The 20,199-nt window shown below is 34.0% G+C and overlaps 1 protein-coding gene across 1 annotated transcript in view; it reads left to right on the forward strand.

The window, feature by feature from the left end:
• The window catches only part of CNTNAP4 (contactin associated protein family member 4), a 116,133-nt gene that overhangs the window by 55,128 nt on the left and 40,806 nt on the right, over positions 1-20,199 (forward strand). Inside the window, exons 6-10 of the mRNA XM_042822922.1 lie at positions 1,726-1,987; positions 7,097-7,246; positions 10,266-10,437; positions 14,839-14,945; positions 15,871-15,990. Of these exons, the coding sequence (XP_042678856.1) occupies positions 1,726-1,987; positions 7,097-7,246; positions 10,266-10,437; positions 14,839-14,945; positions 15,871-15,990 (811 nt within the window). The remainder of the gene's footprint in view (positions 1-1,725; positions 1,988-7,096; positions 7,247-10,265; positions 10,438-14,838; positions 14,946-15,870; positions 15,991-20,199) is intronic.

Below are 20,199 nucleotides of genomic sequence, written 5' to 3' on the forward strand. Positions count from 1 at the left end.
ATGTCAGGTACCTCCTTCTTTGTGATTCTCACTGGAAATATTCCAGTATAATCTAATTTGATACCTCTGTACAGAATCCTGCTCATGATGATGGTAGATTCTGCACAGGTTCTATGTGAACTGGGAAAAATGGAATTATTATTTAGAATATTTTTGGAATACAAGTGTTCCAGAAAGAATCCATGCTAAATAATCACTCTGCGATCTATCAGGCAACCGTTGCAATACTGTGGAGGAGGAATCTGCATATGGTAGGATTTTAGCACTTAACGAATTTTCTCAATGTTCTACCTGCTTTTTCACTATGGGTCCATTCAGCTGATCATATATCTATAGCTGAGTTCATAAAACAGAACCTTTATTTATTCATATATTTTCACTGGAAGAAATGAAAACAGGTAAACTTTAATATCTGGCCATAACAGGCTGGTAAACAATTCTATAGTTTTGTACTCTGAGGTCAAAGTTTTATGGACAATCCTAAATTTTAAAGCTTTCTGTGCTGAAATAATTAAATGTACTTTTAAATCTTAAGACATTTATCCTTTTTGTAATCAACTGCACATAACAAATTAGTTCAAATGACAGTGAATCACAAGGTGAAATAACGAATTATATCATTATCATGAGTCATAAAGTATTAACCAAATACAATGGCAGATACAAAAAATACATTATTTCTGTTGCAGTATCCTTATCTCACTTAGTAAAACCACAGGTGCAGTTACAGCTAAATCTCAGAATTTTTCAATGAGCATATCATATCATAGAATCACAGAATCATAGAATGGCCTGAGTTGAAAAGGACCATAATTATCCTCTAATTTCAACCTGCTGTGTGCAGGGCTTCTAACCACTATACCAGGCTGCCCAGAGCCACATCCAGCCTGCCCTTTAATGCCTCCGAGAATGGGGCATCCACAACCTCGCTGGGCAACATGTTCTAGTGCATCACCACTCTCTGAGTGAAAAACTTTCTCCTAATATCTAACTTACACCTTCCCTGTCTTAATTTAAAGTCATTCTCCCTTATTCTATCACTATTCACTCTTATAAACATTTGTACTCCCTCCTGTTCATATGCTTCCAGCTTTAATACTGAAAGGCCACAATGAGGTCTCCCTGGAGCCTTCTCTTCTCCATCTTCAGCTTTATTTGGGAACCATGTTTTTCAGAAGTATTTAAGCACAAAATTAAGATTAGATGCCTAAGTACAACTCAATCTTGTTTAGACAAGCTCACTGGGAAATAAAATTATATATATTATAAATAGTCCTTTTGTTTTCTAGAGTACGTATTTCATATTTCTAAGTAGTTTCCATGTGGAACTTTCTCTGGTTATTTGTGAAAACTAATACTCAGTGAAATCTTCTGTTGCATTGAATTAGAAAAAATGTCCCTTGGTCTAGTAAAACACTATATATTTTTCTCTCTCAGTGAATCTGTTTAACTCCTGAAGTATTTTTCAATCAAGCACAAGGTATAGAATCAGACAATATTCACTTACAGATTCTTACTGCACTTTGCAGTGGAAGATGTATCTGTTCTTGTCAAATCATTAGGTAAATGTTTCCCAAACATTTTCTCATATACTTGATTTTTAGATTACCACATTCAAAAGCTTTAAGCATTAGGTTCTATGAAGGATATTGTTTCCAAACAAAAGTTTTTATTCTGGTTTTCACCAACTGTTATTAATACCATACTTGTTTAATTTCTTTCTAGGGCAATATGTCCTTCTTGTGTTTAGAGCCAAAGGTGGTTCCGGTTACATTTCTCAGCTCCAGAAGTTACCTGGCTCTGCCTGGAATTTCTGGGCAAGAAGAACTAGCTGTAAGTTTCCAGTTTCGCACCTGGAACAGTGAAGGAGTTCTCGTATTTAATAAAGTGAAAGAAGCTTCAGGTGGTTTCTTCATTTATCTGAGTGATGGGAAAGTTAAAATCAGTATTCATAAGCCAGGAAAACCACTGACCGACATTACTGCAGGTAACAGAAATGAAAAGTAATAAAAAGACGAAACAAATAACAAGATTTCTATGAAAAAAAAGAAGTGAAGAACTATATTAACTATAATCTATATTGTTGATAGATTGTGCAACTACACATTTCTAATCTCAGTGTTTCTAAACATCTTATTTTCTCAAAATAGCTTGTATATGCATATATAGTTTTTGATTTTTTTTTCTCAGTGATTGAGTAAAGATCATTACTAACAATATAGGTTGCAAGCTGAGTTCTTATCTTAGCTATATAATATATAGAGCTCCTCATCCAAGGAGTGTGTGAGCACACTTTCAGTATGATGTGCCAACCAGTTTACTACTTACGTGATGAAGGTAATATCTTAAGATGTTTCTAACTATTTGTCAGTAAATTTACAAGGCATAAGTAATTCATTTTTAATAAAGCTATACATTATTATTTATGTTTTGTTATTTCCATCAAGACTCAGTTAGAGAGCTTTCCTTTTTACATGTTACTAAATACCAGCCAGAGTGAGTTCTCATACAGGAAAGATAAGACCTGAGAGATGGCTTGAGTAGAAGGAAGTCCAAAGGTTACATGAAATTTGTTAAAAGGGGCTATGACATGCGTGGCTTTTCTATGAACAAAAAAAAGCTTATCTTGAGCAATAATGAAGACAGTGATAAGTCCCGCTATTGCTAAAGTAGTTAACAGATATAATAATAACAAGAATAATAAAAAAACTAAATAATAGTCATTTAAATTTCCTCCTATGATCTGTTTTATATCCCCTATCGTTAAAAAAAGTTATGCTAAAGAGAATGAATATTCACACAATGAATTATCAGTAAGCAGTAAAAATAACTTATCTAAAATGATCAAGTGATCGTTTTATTGCTTGGTGATATGAAAGAGACGAAGTGAAAAGCAGAGCTAAGGAGAGCAAAGAAACTATAAGAGGATTTGAAGATAAGACCTCATAAATCTTAGTTGTGTGCCTTGTTCCTTTTCGATTGATTCTTACTTCAATTTCTGGCATAAAAATTACTTTGAAGAATGTAAGTAAATAAATAATATATAGTTAAATACAATTCCAAATCTCATTATCTCTTTACAGTTACATAATAAATAAATGTAAAATTATAAAATGCTTAGTATTTTAATTCTGAAAAGCACTGTGAGCCAGTAATTGCCACACATAATGTTAAAATTTACATAAATACTTTGATCCTTTTTCTGTGGGTGACACTAGGATCACCCTTAGTATTTGTTATAATCTAAAATAACTGATGCACAAAGAGAACCATTTTAATGACAAGTAGTTTACCCACGCTCACCATCGCCAAATGTCAACTACCCAGCAAGAATGTCAATAGCATGTAGTTAATAGTGATGAATTCAGCTTATAGAAGATATTTCAGTTGCAGTTCAAATAGGTCATATGCATTAAAGAAACTCAAGCCATGCATTTTAGAAGACCAGATGAACAGAGTGGCACATATAGTAGCAAAAGTCTTGCATGTTGAACAACTTATTCCATTTCATAGTTGCAAAATATGTATTATCTGAAACACCCTACAATAAATTTTGGCATTCTATGCTGAAAAAGAATTTAATAATATTATGCTTTATTAAGCTTACTCTTCATGAGGTTTAACAGGAGAAATTGTTTCTACTGTTGTGAAGACAAACTACTCTAAAAAGCACCTTTCTTTTAAGAAAAGAGTTATCTACAAAAACCACATGGAGAACTTTTTCTTATGTTTCTAAAGTCCTTATTATTACACTCACTGAAATAAATCAAGCCTCCATTTAGAGATTGAGTAATTAAATTATGGATGGCTGGACAGATTTGTTAACCTATAGGCCCGGGACCTATTACCCAGTTTTCATACACATGCAAAATTTGATAATTAAATCAGAGCACACTATTTTGTGCACAGTTCTTCAATTCATAATCATAAGTTTAAATATTCTTTCAATCATACACAAAAAAGAGGATAATTGTATATTAATTCATGAGTGATTAATTACAGTAAGTTCCCCTGAGACCTCCTATGGATAGTTGTTTAATATCTTTATAGAATCATAGAATGGCTTGACATTAAAAATTGCCTAGTTCCAAACAAACTATCATGGGCAGATTTAGCAACCACTAGAGATGGTTGTTAAGAGATTTGAATATATCCATAGTTTGGGCTTTCATGACTTCTCTGTGCAGCTTGTTCCACTGCCTCAGCACCCTCTGAGGAAAAATTTACTTCTAGCATCTGATCTAAATCTCACTTCTTTCAGTTTAAGACCATTCTGCTTTATCCTATCACTATCTTCCTGCGTAGAAAGCGAGCCTCTTCTTAAAAACTCCCATTAAGTACTTGAAAGCAACTAGATGGTCTCCCCAGATTCTTTTTTTCTCCAGACTGAACAAGCTCCACTCCTCAGACTTTCTTGAAATCATAGAATCATATAATGGCTCAGGCTGGAAAAGACCTTAAAGATCACTGAGTCCAACCACAACCTAACCATACTACCCTAACTAATAACCCTCCACTAAGTCATGTCCCTGAAACCATGTCTTCACCAAAATGCAGTACTCCAGATGGAGTCTCAGAAAGGCTGACTACAGTGGTACAATCATGTCCTGCACTGCTCTGGTCATAAGTTTTAGTGCAGCCCAGGGAGCTATTGTCCTTCAGGGCTGGACATGAGTACATTGCTGACTCATGTCCAGCCTTTTGTCCATCTGAACACCCAAATCCTTCTCCAAAGAGCCTCTCTCAAGGTGTTCTTCTTCCACTCTATACTCATGTCTGAGATTTTCTTGACCTAGGTACCACAAGTTGCACTTGGCCTTGTGAACCTCATTCAGCTCATGTGGACCCATTTCTTTAGCTTGTCCAGGTCCCTTTGGATGGTATCCTTTCCTTCTCTTGTATCAACTGCACCACTTGGTTTAGTGTGACCAGCAAACTTGCTGAGAGTACACTTAATCTCACTGTGTCCCAAAATGGAACCCTTCCCTTCCCTTCCCTTCCCTTCCCTTCCCTTCCCTTCCCTTCCTTTCCCTTCCCTTCCCCTTCCATTCTTTTCATGTATTAAGTAACATGGTAGGAGATGTAACAGTCTCCAGTGTTACATACTTATAATTTCATTTTTTATTGGAAGATAATTCTACAAATAAATTGCAGACATAAATTGACTTAGTTACTAGGAAACTAGAAGAAATCTCAGACTCGATTGTATGTATGATTTTTTTAAATTTTGAAATTAGAATTTCAATACATTTCATGAGATTGTGATGTAAAATAATATGAAAATGAAAAATAAATTTTAGCACTTGTAAAGTCTAAAAATTTTACTATGCAACATGACTTTTCTTGTCCATAGTATTAAAAAAAATAATAATGTTTTTCAAGTTATTAATCTGCACTACCTTTCATTGACTGTTAAACAATGCAACAGTACCAAAATATAGCTAGAGCTAAAATAAGCATACTTTTTTTTCTTACTCTTCAGCTCAACTATTGGCCCTAATACAAAACACACCGGCCTGTTGATTACTCTGTTATATTAACTGCAACTGATACGAAGCTGGAGATCTTTAAAATCTAGGGAAACTGCAGTCACTACCTGTACATTGCCTGTAGGACTGTATGAATACTTTTTACTGGAAGATCATTCTTCTGTGTGTGAACATCTGATAGCCAGATGTAATTCCTTTTATGTTATTTTATACTGTGTCGAATAAAGTTTCCAGTTTTTATTTTAGTACAAATTCCACCCTTATGAATATCATGAATGTGGATTTTTACAGTAGTAGAAAATGCGTATATCATTTTACGCTCAAACTTATTTAATTTTGATTATGACTGTAAATACAATATACCTATTAGTATCACCAAATGCCACTTCTCATAGAAAATTGAAACAAAAAATAAGTTATAATTGGAATGTAATCAGAAAACCATTGACCACAGCTCTCAGTTTTCTTACATTAGAAAGGGAAATGGCAGCTTAAAGTGCAACACAGAGATAAAGCAATCTGCTTATAGTAGTCTGTATCTAATTCCACTTTGGCTGGGGATAAAGAAAAATGTTAGTTTTATTAGAGGATAAGATTTTTTCTTGTACAAGAAACAAGTCTGGGAAATGGCGTATACGTCTCATAGTCAGTGTACTACAAACACTTTTTAAATGATAAATGATAAATCATTTGCATCTATAATGCAAATCTGAGATTTATCTCTTGGTTGTATGTTCATCTTTTATTGAAGCTGTGGTAGCTAACAATATATGGGTCCTACTTATGAAGCTATTTAGCTATTTAAATCTTCTGATCTTATTTTTTTTTAAATTTTCTTCTATTTGAACAAATCTGTTAACTGAAAAATGTTTTTCTAGAAAGTAAAACAAATTCTAGTGAGGATTATATAAATTTATGAAATATCAAAAGGGAAAACATCTTACAACCTAGATGCTCTGCAGTCAAGAAAAGACTTCAAATAATTTAAATGTTGTAGCCTTTGTTGTTCTCTGACAGAAATACCACTTTTTGAAGAACTTTTTAGAACGTAATTGACTAAAATTACTTATGTGCAGATAATAATAACAATGCTACCAATGAATAAAAAGTGTGTAAGATGATATTGACATGATGGTTGTTGAAGATTTCAACATCTATAGGAGTTTGCTATTTCACTGAATTGTTATAACTACCTTTGATTTTAAAAGATGAAAAAATCCTTGGTTGTAGTAAAATAAAAAATATGTGTGTTCTCTGAGAAATACTGTATTAGCCATTAGAATGATGCCTTGACTATTACCTCTTTAGACTGAGAAAATACTTTTTATGTGCATTGCATTAATGGATGCACTACGGATAATTGGAGTAGGAGTGCTATAACAATAAAGTTCAATTGCTGAAGTACAGAAGTGGGCAAATATTCTGTCTTCACAAAAGACTTCTGTTCCTTATTCTTTAATATTTTGTCCCTTTCATTGTCTTTTGGAATGATTGTTTTGACTATGATTGCTACACTGATCTCTTTTCCTTTCAAGTTTATAATATACAGATAGTATAACTAATAATGAGTGTTTGTATTTTTATTTATTTATTTATTTTCCTTCTAGGTATTGGATTAAATAATGGCCAGTGGCATTCTGTATCCTTCTCTGCCAAAAGAAATCGTATCAGTTTAATAGTGGACAATGATATGTTCTCATCGGCTCATGCCTCCATACCTCTACAAATTTATTCAGGAAATACATTATACTTTGGAGGTGAAACATATTCCTTATTTATGCCGGAAATATCCCACAGTTAAACATTTTTTTTTCTGACGTATCTAAACAAACAATGAGAATGATTTGACTCACCTTATGTCTTCCATATGTGGCTCAGATATCTATCACAGGATTTGTTTTCAGGGATCTCTATCATACCCTTTATGCTGAAGTTTCATCCAGGTTTTATAATGTTAAGTAGAATAAATTACCATCCTAATCCTTCCACCAGTTTTCAGAACACAGTTTTCTAGTATCATGTTCTGATTATTAAATATAACCTGACTGACAATCATACGGGCACAAAAAAAATCTGTCTTGCTACATAGTCATTCTGCTGCTAAATCACCTTTCTGATAAGAATTATATTCTGCTCTAGCTTCAAATATTCATTCAAATTATATGTTTTCTTACTTACGCAAGTATGTTCTTTGGGCCCATATTTATTCAGTACATGATACACAATCCTGAAAATTGTTTTTGGTATCTACAGGACAATATTATTATGAAGAATATAACTGGTCCCTAAAGCTATATTTAGATTACTTAATTTCAGTCTGGCTCTCTTTGTAAGTAGGCCAAGGAATATCATAAAGTGTTTAGTCAATATTCACATATATTTTTACTGATAGAATTTTGTAAGTTTCTATAAGCCTAAAGCAGTTGGGAATGTAGCAATATGAAAAAGAGTCATTATCCAGTACTAGCTTAAAGTTTTATCCTTTACTAGCATAGGAATTAGTGAGTGAAAAATTTATTTTAAAAAAAAAAGAAAAAAACTAAAAAACGTATACTAAGCCCTACATGCATCTGAACCTAATCTTTCTCCACAAAATAATTCCTTTAATAATAGGTTCTTAATAAATTTTTTACTCATGAGCAGAAAATGAATCTAGGAACTGGACATTTCAAATGTTGTATTTAGCCTTGTCTACTAAACGTATCTCCTAATAAAGCTGATATTCATAGAAATATATTAAGTATTGGTCTTTTGTAGAAAAAAAATCTAAATTTTTTTATGTACTTTGGTCCATATTCCCATGCTTCTGAACAGGTGCTTTGCACTACTGAACATTTAGGACTAACGTGTTTATAAAGTAGAAGTGGGCAATTGCAAAAAGGAGCAAATTTACTTAGGTATTATAATACAACATTTGCATTTATCTTATGTGTGTGTATATGTTGTGGTGGGGAATTAAATGCAATAATACTGAAAGTACCTGTTGCATACTCACCCCTCAGGTTCTCCGAATCTCATTTTAGTCAAATCAGCATCTTATCTTTATTTGGGGAAAACACAGCTGAAGCCTACTAAACATAGAAAGTTGTTTAGTAAAATTTTAGGTCTTATGCCACTGTCAAAAGTAATAGACCATATTTTGACCTTAGTCCATGTTCATATAATACTGTCAATTTTCTTGCTGTTTATTGCTAAAACATGAATATCAATCTTCCAGGAGAAATGTCCTGTAAACACAATCGTTAGTTTACTTGCTTTAATTAATACTGAATATGCAAGAAATATGGAAACTTATTTGAGAAAAAGCATAACAAACATGATGTGATTTTAGCATTGTGTCAGCATAATTCCTGGTCAAGCTATCATTATGGGTATATCTTATTTCTTAGAAAAGAACTTTACAATTAGAACAGAAAACAACAAAAAACAAAAAACAAAACAAAACAAAACAAAACAAAAAAAAAAAAAACAACACCCAGAGATTATTTAAATTTGCAATAAGCAGTTGGGGCAAATTTCATTATCAAAAGACTTTCTTCTATCCTTAACATTTGGCTCAGAATCACATAGAGTCTCACTTTCCAGAATACTATCTATATTATACTTTTTCTTCAAAAGAGCCAGAAAACATTTTAAAAAGCCAGAGTATTAAAAAAATAGAGAAATTTGCTGAATAGTAAAATATAAGATGTAAACTTTCTTTTTTGTCATACTTTTTTTTTGTTTTGTTTTGTTGTTTTTTTGGTTGGTTTTTGTATAAACATCACCAGAATTGGAGTAATTTTCAAATGAACATGAGATTTTTACCTCAAATAAATATTTTCATTTATTTATTTATTCATTTGTTACCATCTTATTGCATGGTGCTATAGAAGATTTAGATGAATCTGTAATGGACTGTCAAAATGTCTGTGATGCTGAAATGTTATTGGTTTTTTATTTGTGAAGTTCAAGGATTTGTCTTCTTAGAGCAGTATATGAACTAATGAATACTTTCCTTTAGAATGTTTGCAGTAATTTTGAAAAGTTTTGTGTCACACTAGAGAAGAAGACATTGAGAATCTAGTTACTTGTTTCATTTCAAACATAACTAATTTCCTACTGTATAATCCTTAAAAAATATTAATACTTTTAAAGTTGTTGCACTTTCATTTGAATGGAAATATTTTCTTCCAGTGTTCCAGCATAGATTTCTTCTTGTTGGCAATGCAGATATACTTTTTTTGCTTGTTCACTTCTTTTCAGATCATGAACTCTACATTTTCATGCTTGACGCAGCCAAGATTATCCTTGATGTCCACATCTTCACTCATTTTTAATAGTCTAGGAATAGTAGGTTCACTAGAATGTCTTTCCTAATTGGATCATTGCATCAGGAAATAGCTGTCAGGCTTCAGAAATCTCTGGATGGCTTGGAAAAATAAATTAATAAATAAAAATTTTAAAAAATCTCTGTACCTCTGTATTTACTAGGTCCTTTTGGTATTATTAAACTTCAGTTATGTCTTGTAACTTTTCCAAAGCAGAGTCAACCTATATTTAAACCTGAGTTTTTGTGCTGATGATCATTCACTAAGTGTTTTCATGTCGTGCTAATGGGTACTTAAAAATAGTACAGAATTGTTTATTCTTGCTCAGACATGCCTAATCAGAAGAGGTTATGGATAAACTTGTCTGTAAAATTTACAACACCTAGGAATTATCAAATTCTAGTTTATTTTCAGGGTATTATTTTCAAGACATTTTTTTCAGCTTCAGACATTATGCTTCTTACAGGCTGCCCTAACCTTGGAAACAATTTGGAATGTAAAAGTTCCTTTGGTGGCTTTCAAGGATGTATGCAACTCATTTCTATTGGTAATGAAGCAGTGGATATGATCTCGGTTCAGCAAAATATTTTTGGCAGTTTCAGTGACCTTCAGATAGATTTATGTGGCATTATGGACAGGTAAGAAAAATCTATATATTATTTTCAATCTTTTTAATTTTTAAAGCTGACTTCATGACAAATGACCAAATACAAAATTGCCTGCTTCTTTTATAGAATTCAGAAGTCTAAAACACAGGCATTGTACCTAGAATAACAATTAGAAATTAGATGTTGATAAAATGAAATTTAAATTATGGTATTTGAGATTAAAGATATTTGATATTTCTGACTACCTTTTCTTACTAATATTTAAAATTTCTGTTTACTAGCATTATAGACACAAAACCTCATCTGTGATATTTGAAGTCGTGTTCATTATTTGAAATCCTCTTTTCTTTACACGACATCGCTGCTTCTTTTATTTTACTAACCTGAAAATATGGTGTGTATTATTCATCACAAGTGATCTTGTTTTAGGCTTCAGTCATAACTAACTGAAAATGAGAGAGTATTTTTTAAGACTGATAAGTTTGAACGGCTTCCTCTGAAAAGATGAAAGTTTATACACCTTTCCCAAAATTGAAAAAGCAGAAAAAAATTGCTCAAGTTCAGTGTGGTGAAGTAAGGGTTTTGCAGAATTTCAGAGGCTTCAATGGAGAGAGTGATTGAACACACAAGCAGGTAATGGACTCAAAAGTTTCTTGCTTTACATTCAGGAGAATTCAGTCCTTTATAGTCTATGTAAAATCATCTATAATCCAGAAACAATTGCCTTTGACCAAGCACAAAAAAAAAAAAAAAAAAAAAAAAAAAATTCCCTTGCCATACGTTTACAATTTTCTAGGGAAAATAGTTTAGGAGATCTTCAAGACTGTGTCCACTGTTAGGTTGCACCACAGGTATATTTCACAAAATCGCAGAATTACAAAGAATCGCAGAACCAGAGCACTTGGAAGAGACCTCTAGAGATTATTAGTCTGAACAGTTTGCTGAAAAAGGTCCCTTAAAGTAGATTGCGTAGGAAAGTGTCCAGGAGGGTCTTGAATATCTTTTTTTAAACTCTGGAAATAAACTTACTCCACATTCATTATACTTTTTTTATTTTATTTCTAGTATTTTTGATAGCAATAAAGAGGCAGAATAAGAAGCCTTTCCTTTTGTTCTCACCTTACTGAACATTTATAGCATTTGAACTGTGTCCTTTTTGCATCAAAATCATAGTCATGTACTTTTTATTATTACATATTTTTTTAAATATATATTTGTGTAAGTAACTTAAACTTCTTAGTCAGAGTTTTTCCTGTATATTTATAAATTCCAACTGGTAACATATATTCTCCTTTGCCAACATTAAAACTCTTTACATTTCCATGGCCTCCTTACAAGGGGAAGCAGAGGGGCAGGCTCTGACGTCCTCTTTATGATGACCAGTAATAAAACTCAACTGAATGTCATGAAGCTGTGACAGGTTCAGATTGAATATCAGGAAAATGTTCTTATTTAAGAAGGTGTTCAGGCGTTGGAACATCTACCCCAATGGAGTGGTCATGGCATCCAGATGTCAGAGTACAAGAAGTGTTTGGACAACACTCTTAGACATACAGTCTGATTCTTGGGTAGTCCTGTGTGAAGCCAGGGAGAGGAATCAACAATGGTTGTGGGTACATTCCAATGTGGGGTATCCTGTAATTCTACAAATCCACATGTATAAAAAATCTCCAACGGATAACTTGCCTCATTTTCTGCAGCATATCATTTGAGAAAAAAACATATATTCTCTCACTAAAATGATGTGACTTTAGTTGTCCTAAGATAAAATAGTTTTTTTTGCTGATGTGCTCTAGATGGTAGGAGTATTACTAACTATACATAACAACAATTGACATAATATTGTAATAGGACTCACCGTTATTTCAATTATCTTACAAACTTAACACATTTAGTCTTTGAAGAGAGTAGCAGTGTGTTGTATGAAAAAAAAAGATACTAACACACAGAAAGGTTTCACTATTCATTTAATCCACATGCATGCATAAAGTCGGATCAAAACAAAATGAAACAAAACAAATCAGAACGTGCAAAAAAAGCAACCACAAATGGACACTGACAAAAAAAAAACCAGTGAACATAGGAACAATTAGTTATTCATTCCAAAATATATATTTCCATAATTTGGAAGCATAGCAAACAGATAATGTAGATGATGTACAAGATTTTTCTGTAGCAAATAATTAGTATATGAAGCCCCTTTTTTTTCCTCTCTCTTTTTTTTTTTCTTTGTTAAAAGTATACTCATGTTGTAGTACAGTTCACTTTTTAATATTAGATTATGAATATTACTAGTGGGCTGCCTTGGTTTTAAATCATGCATCATTTCCAGATGTTATGCACTTAGACACATTATTAAGTAATACAGTGCAGGATTATAATCAGCTGATTTTTGTTTAAGCAGACATGGTAATGAATGTCAAAATATGCTTTACAGATGAAGCATTAAAAATATATTTTTCAGTAGGTGGAATACTTTTGTTTGAAATAGTTAAGAGAATACAGGAAGAAAAAGCTTTTTTCCAACTTTTTAGAGCATCTAGTGTAATTAGAGTGGCTACTCTCAGCTTTAGTTAGTGGTTACTTTAATTAAATATTCTGGAAGAAAGGGAAGAAAAAAAAAGGAATAAGAATTTATACTGTGAATTGTTTTTAGTTCTATGAAAGTTGGTTCAAGCATCATCCATTTTATCTAAACTCCATTTTGTGAATACTATTAAGAAGATGAATTGTTATTTATAGAACCAATATAAGAAAAAACTGTGAAAGCTATTTTGAATTTAGGAATATTTGCGGCTTTATAAAGAAATGAAAAATCAAGGAAAACTGTGGTTGATGCAAGCAGAACATCATTACTGTGATGCTTTATGAGTATTACAAATTTTAGAGAAGTGTATTTACAATAGTCCTACTGCTCACACTTCTAGAAAGAAAAGTTAAGTATTTATTTGAAGAATTATTTCTTAATAAATTATTGACTAACGAAGTGAAAGTAAGCTTAGTGCTTGAAGTTGATTTCTATATTAAGAAACAGAACTTACTAAGGTCTTCCACAGACCCAGTTAAAAAATATATGTAAGATAACAGAAACAATATCAGATCCTTTATTGGCAAAAATGTTATTTCCTTCCTTGAAATTAACTTGCTTAATTTTACTTATTTTACATTTACTTTGCCAGTTCACTATTCTTTTCCCTCAAGAAAAAGCAGCTTACTTTTGTTTATAAGCATGAGAGGATGGAAAATTATTTGAATGTCTGCAGGAGTGAATTTACAAAGGCCTTGAATTTTTGCTAAGTCAGATTTGTGACAAGCTGTACGTTCTACAGTTCTAAATTAATAACTTTTTAAGACATTTTGAATTAACTAAAATGTATTTTTGAATCCTGCAGATGTAGGCCTGCTTTTTATTTTTATTTTCTTATTTTTTATTATTTATTTTTAATTTTTTGTGTGTGTGTGGTTAACATCAACAATAAGAATATATATATTTTCTTCATTTCTGTATATACAAACAGTCACTGCAATTAAAAAGCAGTTTAAATAGTTTCTAAAGTGAGATGCTCTTAAATAACTGTCAGGTTTTTGTTACATGACTTTATTTCCTATGTTTTTAGAATAAATTGATTTAAAGCTCTTATGATGGTTCCTTCCAACTGATCTAGCATGTGACAACTCTGCCCATGGTAAGGGGCTTGGAACTAGACGATCATTAAAGTTGCTTCCACCCAAACCGTGCTATTATTATACAATTCCTTGTTGTAATAACTCCTGTTGAACATACCATGTCTTTTAAAAACTTTGTTGGTGAACTATCAGTGTGTAAATTCTAATAGATGTATCAGCCTGTATTTAATTGCAAATAGTTGATTGGCAACAATTAATAACTATGCATCCTTAATTACTTCCGTTCTCACGTATTTATTGAACAATTCATATCCATATGTTGGAAACAGAAACAGAAAGATGAAGGAATGCTCTCTTAGTTTTCTAGTCATCTTTGTTGCCAACCTCCAAGCAACCCTGCCCAGTCAACAACACCTCATCAGCGCCCCTACCATCTGCATCTCACCCAGTGCAGGGACACGAGAGACGCACGACATAGGGTGTAGTTCAAGCGACAATTTATTGCTGTGCAACATCTGCTTATATACCATGACACGCGACAGCCTCACGAATCCATGACCCATTAAGCACCACCCAGAACCACCCTCTGTAACTACCACCCACCGTAACTCGAGTACCACCCACACTGAGTACCGCCCACAATCTTAAAGACGTATTCCCCTTCTCCGAAGAAGAAGCCTGAAGAACGAGCCTGAACAATTCCTGTACATTATTATATTTGTTTTTCATGATTTGTTGTCTACTGATAAATATAAATACCAGGTAAGAGAAAGGAAGAGAGCGAGAATATTTCTTTCATTTTAGGTGCTTGCCTAACTATTGTGAACATGGCGGTGAGTGTTCACAGTCATGGAACAACTTCTACTGTAACTGTAACAATACTGGTTACAAAGGAGCAACTTGCCATTATCGTAAGTCTGAGATGTTTTCTAACTTTACTTCTATTTCTAGTAGATTTCTCTCTCTCCTGGAAGTGCGTACATTCATATTAAACATTTCAATTACAATATCCATAAACTGGTTCAAGAGAGGGTCTCAGGTACTCAAAATCTGTAAAAAGAAAAACTCAGTGAAAATTTTAGTTTGTATTTGTCACTGTTTTGCATTTTTTCATGTTGCACAAGATAGGAGGTAACATCCTCTCCTGTCTTTAAATCCACCTTTTGAATTAATACACTATTCTGAATACTTTTTATATTTATCACATAATTACTATAACATGAGACTACATTCATATTTGAGTGTCATCACATATTTATCTCTTCTATTATCTATTATCTACTATCTATTTATCTCATGTTCTTACATGTTTGTGCATGGTTATGAAAAGTTGTGAAAATTCCAGGAGGCCATTAAATTACCTATAAGCACTTCCTATCTTTTGTTGTAAGCAAAAACAAGTAAATATATAAGCAAGCAAATAAGCAAACATAGAAATACATAAATCTGATCTGTTTTAGATAGTATTTGGTTTCTCTAAATCTAATTCCTGGGGTCTAAATAATATCTTCAGATTTTACATTAGTTGATTGCTTTTGTGAACATTTTTTCATCTACACCCACATTTCATTGTTTCTTCTTTAACGTTTCCAGCCTGAAACAGACAAGAAAATGCTTTAATAAAGCTCTCCTGATTTCCCCTCTCTATATAAATAAATGTGCTTCACAAATTCAAATGGAAATGTAGTCGAAGTTATGTGATTTCTTCTGTATTCTTTAGCTTTGAGCATTTGATTTTTTTTTTTTCCATAAATAGGATCCACATATTATTATTTTCTTATTCATAGAATAAAATATGATTGCTTTTGTGATGGAAGGTGATTTTTATTTTTACAGCCATCTACGAAAAATCATGTGAAGCCTATAAACACAAAGGGAACAATTCTGGCTTTTACAATATAGATTCAGACGGAAGTGGCCCTTTGGGACCGTTTCTTGTGTATTGCAATATGACAGGTGAGGTGATAAACTTTCATAACTCATGACTGGATCTGTATCTATGCCCTCTGTACTGACGTTCAATTTATCAAGTGAGAAAATTCTGTAGCTCGTGAATTTAATACGCATATGCACAACAAAATGAAGGTGAAACTTTATCTCAGAATTCTAAACAAGGAATTAGGCAGAGAAATTAAAATCGTAACAGAATTCAGGCTGTGAAGCTAATGCTGTATTCTTGTTGTATTTTGTGTAAGTGGAACATGTTTCTGGTGGAGAGAATTTAATACTAGTTCATTTTGGGAGTAGATATTTTCATCCAAGTTATAGGCTCTCTGTGTACATTAAAGAAATAAGAAATAAGTTATATTTTATGAGAAAATTATGGACTATTCCATATAGCCTTATAAAACATTTTAATTCAATTTTGCGGATTTTAATTGATGAGAGGAAATATCAATTTATTTAGTTTGGTTTTTCAGACTTCTAGCAGATATTTTAGTGAATATAAATTAAACCAGTGGATTTCTCACAGCTTCAATTGCAAGTACAATCTCCTGTTCTTCACTCAGTTCCTTGTTTCTGTCTGTTCACATCACTAGAAGTTCTAGATGTCAAAACTAACTGTTCAGCAGCATCTTAGAAAAACAGATGAAGTTGCCTATCATTATATGACCTTCAAATCAAACTTATATAATTGTCTCTTTGAAAATTAGTATTACCTTATATATATTTGTGTCTTTTTCAGTTTTTTTATCTTCTGTATATTTGAATTTCCTTCCAGAAAAAATAATGGAAGCACTTCATCATTTTACGCAAAAAAAAAATATTTTTTGACAATTTAGTTTTACATTTTTAAGTGTTTAAAAGATTATATGGATAACCTATGATTGAATTTGACTTAGATTTGTTCTTATTATTATGTTCTTTTTATCATAATATTTTGATGTGGAGTTTTAAAACTATTTTTAAGCAATGCCTCAGCTAATACTAAAGAACTATACTGACTTCTAATCATATTATGTCTGCCAATGGCACTGGATGATTTTCACAGCCATCTAAAGAATACAAATAGTGAATTAACCTGAATTCTGATAAATCAGTGAATGCAGTTTAACTAATCTCACCACATCAACTCCTGACTTTGATTTATACAGTAAGCTCTGTTAAATCATAAACTGACTAGCTCTCAGACTAGCTCAGACCCCTAAAAAGACATATTCTACAGTCTTATGAGATTAAAAGAGACCAAATATAATGGCAGAAAGGTGGTTTCTTTTTTAAGAGGGTTTAATCCTTGAAGGCACTCTGTAGCATCTGAGTTATTCTGGTGTGTTTTTGAACATCTGTTTCTGTTTTTCTCAGTCACTCCATATTCACCACATTAAGCCTACCCTGTGGATAAGTTCATCATCTCAAGATGCAGCCTAACAGGTTGAATCCTCTGTATTTGTTACTTTACCATAGTCCTCATGACTGGTGTTCCCTTTTCCCAACCAAGACTTAGAATCATAGAATCACAAGGTTGGAAAGGACCTACAAGACCACTTAGTCCAACTGTCTTCCCATTACTATTGCTGCCACAAGCTACTTAACTGTATCTTGTAGCTCCTCATCCAAATACTTGTTGAACGCTGTCAGGAACCACCTCCCTGGGCAGGCCATTCCAGTGTCTGACCACCCTATGAGAGAAAAAGTTCTTCCTTAGGTCTAATCTAAACATCCTCTGGTACAACCTCCAGTCATTTCCTGTTTGTTGAATGAGAAGAGGCCAAACCCCTCCTCATCAAAACCTCCCTTTAGGAAGTTGTAAAGTGCAATGAGGTCTCCCCTGAGCCTCCTCTTCTCCAGACTAAATAATCCCAGCTCCCTCAGACACTCCTCATCAGACTTGTGCTCCAGAACCCCCTCACCAGTTTCACTGTCCTTCCCTGGACACATTCCAGGGCCTCAATGTCTTTCTCGTAGTGAGAGGCCCAAAACTAAACACAATACTCGAGGTGCGGCCTCACCACTGCTGAGTACAGGGGTATGATGACCTCCCTGCTTTTGCTGGCCACACTATTTCTAATGCAGGCCAGGATGGCACTGGCCCTCTGGGCCATCTGGGCACACTGTCAGCTCATGTTCAGCTGAGCATCAATCAACACCCCCAGGTCTCTTTCCTCATCGCAGTCATCCCCAAGCCTATAGTGTTGCATGGGGTTATTGTGGTCAAAGTGCAGGATCTAGCACTTGGCCTTGTTGAAACATTCCCATTCACCTCAGCCCAGCAATCCATCTAATCTAGATCCCTCTGAAGGGCCTCTCTACCCTTAGGCAGATTGACACTACCTCCCAACTTGGTGTCATCTGCAAACTTACTGAGGGTACATTCAATCCCCTCATCCAGGTCATCAATAAAGATAAACAAGATTAAACAAGATGGGCTCCAGTACCAACCCCCGGGGGTCATGAAAGGCAAATGTCTAAATTTCTTGCAGCACTTTTTCGGGGAGGCACTTGAAAGGGAGGTGCCTTTCTGTACTTTTATTCTTGGAAACCAGTTTCAGATTGAAAAGCCTACAGTTACAGTTAAATTTACTCAATTTTCATTGATGTATTTTTCTTTATATATTTGAATGTCTGAATACATAGACATACAATCTGCCTGTCTTTATTTTTATGTCCAGAATAACTTTTAAACATACTTGTGTTCCAATGCATATTTCCAGAAACCTGCATTATCATATCATGAGCTGTAAAGAAATCAAAAGCATTGACAGAGTCTTTGACTGAGATACAGGGCACTATAGAACAAGATATCAAGGAAAGAGGAATTAATTCACCCCTCCTAGTAACAGGTTGGAGGAAAGGGTGAACTGAGGAATGCAGTCTTCTCTGATTCAAGCTCTTGCACCAGATCCTGGGGAGAGATCCATGCACACTCTGAGTGCATACACACTCCAGGAAGTACTGCCGGAAGCACTGCTGAGATGGGAAGGAACAGAAGAAGGGAGGATTTAAGCTCCCTCTGCTCCAGGCAGTCGTAAGCTCACATGAGTTCAGGCTGTAACCTGGCAATTCAATTTTGTGAGTATATAATCTATATACAAAAATTTGCCCAAAATCATGTATGTAGTGATTAAAAAAAAAAAATAAATGCATGAAATTCCTTTCAGAATATTATTTTCTGAATAGAAATCACATCCTGAAGTTTCCTTGATGTCTTCTGAAGAATATTTACACTTTAAAAGACAGTGTGTTCTTCTCTTACTCTAAATATCTTTTAGTATCAGTCAAGAATCTGTAGGAAATGAAATAAAATGCAACTTTGTGGAACAGTTAAAAACACTAATTTTCTAAATGATGTTTGTATTAACTAACAAATGGATGAAGAATTTAACATGAGCCAGCTGTGTGCTCTTGTATATTTGAAGGCCAATGGTATCCTGGGATCCATCAGATGAGGGGTGGCCAGCAGGGACAGAGAGGTGATTGTCCCCCTCTACTCTGCTCTCGTGAGGCCCCATCCAGAGTAGTGCACCTAGGTCTGTGGCCCACAGTACAATACAGGGAGATGTTGAAGAGGGTCCAGAGGAGGGTCACAGAAATTATTAGAGGGCTGGAGAACTTCCCCTATGAAGACAGGCTGACAGAGCTGAGCTAGTTCAGCCTGGAGAAAAGAAGGCTGCAGGGTGACCTCTTTGCAGCCTTTCAGTACCTAAAGGGAGCCTACAAACATGTAGTAGGCGACACAAACAGGAGGGGGATCAACTCTTTGAAAGGGTAGATAACAGCAGGACAGGGGGAAATGCTTTTAAGTTGAGGGAGGGAAGATTTAGGTTGGATACCAAGGGAAGTTCTTTACAGAGAGAGTGGTGTGGTGCTGGAACAGGCTACTCAGAGAGCCTGTGGATGCTCAGTCCATAGAGGTATTCAAGGCCAGGTTGGATGGGGCCCTGGACAGCCTGGTCTAGCATTAAATGTGAAAGTTGGTGGCCCTGCATGTGGCAGGGGGGTTGGAGCTTGCTGATCCTTGAGGTCCCTTCCTAGGCCTTTCTATGATTCTATGTTTCTGTGATTAACTAACATTAGAACTTCCAGAGCCATGTCTTTTCAGAATTAACACCAGATCTTTCAACTTGTCTTCATAGGATAGATGCTTCCGCCCACTGATCATCATTATGGCCCTCCTCTGGACTCACTCTAATAGCTTCACATATCCTTATGTTTGGGGCACCAGAA

Source organism: Centrocercus urophasianus, unplaced genomic scaffold (genome assembly GCF_019232065.1).
Source record: "Centrocercus urophasianus isolate 14NV4802_14NV808 unplaced genomic scaffold, USGS_Curo_1.0 seq_21, whole genome shotgun sequence".
NCBI classification, from domain to species: domain Eukaryota; kingdom Metazoa; phylum Chordata; class Aves; order Galliformes; family Phasianidae; genus Centrocercus; species Centrocercus urophasianus.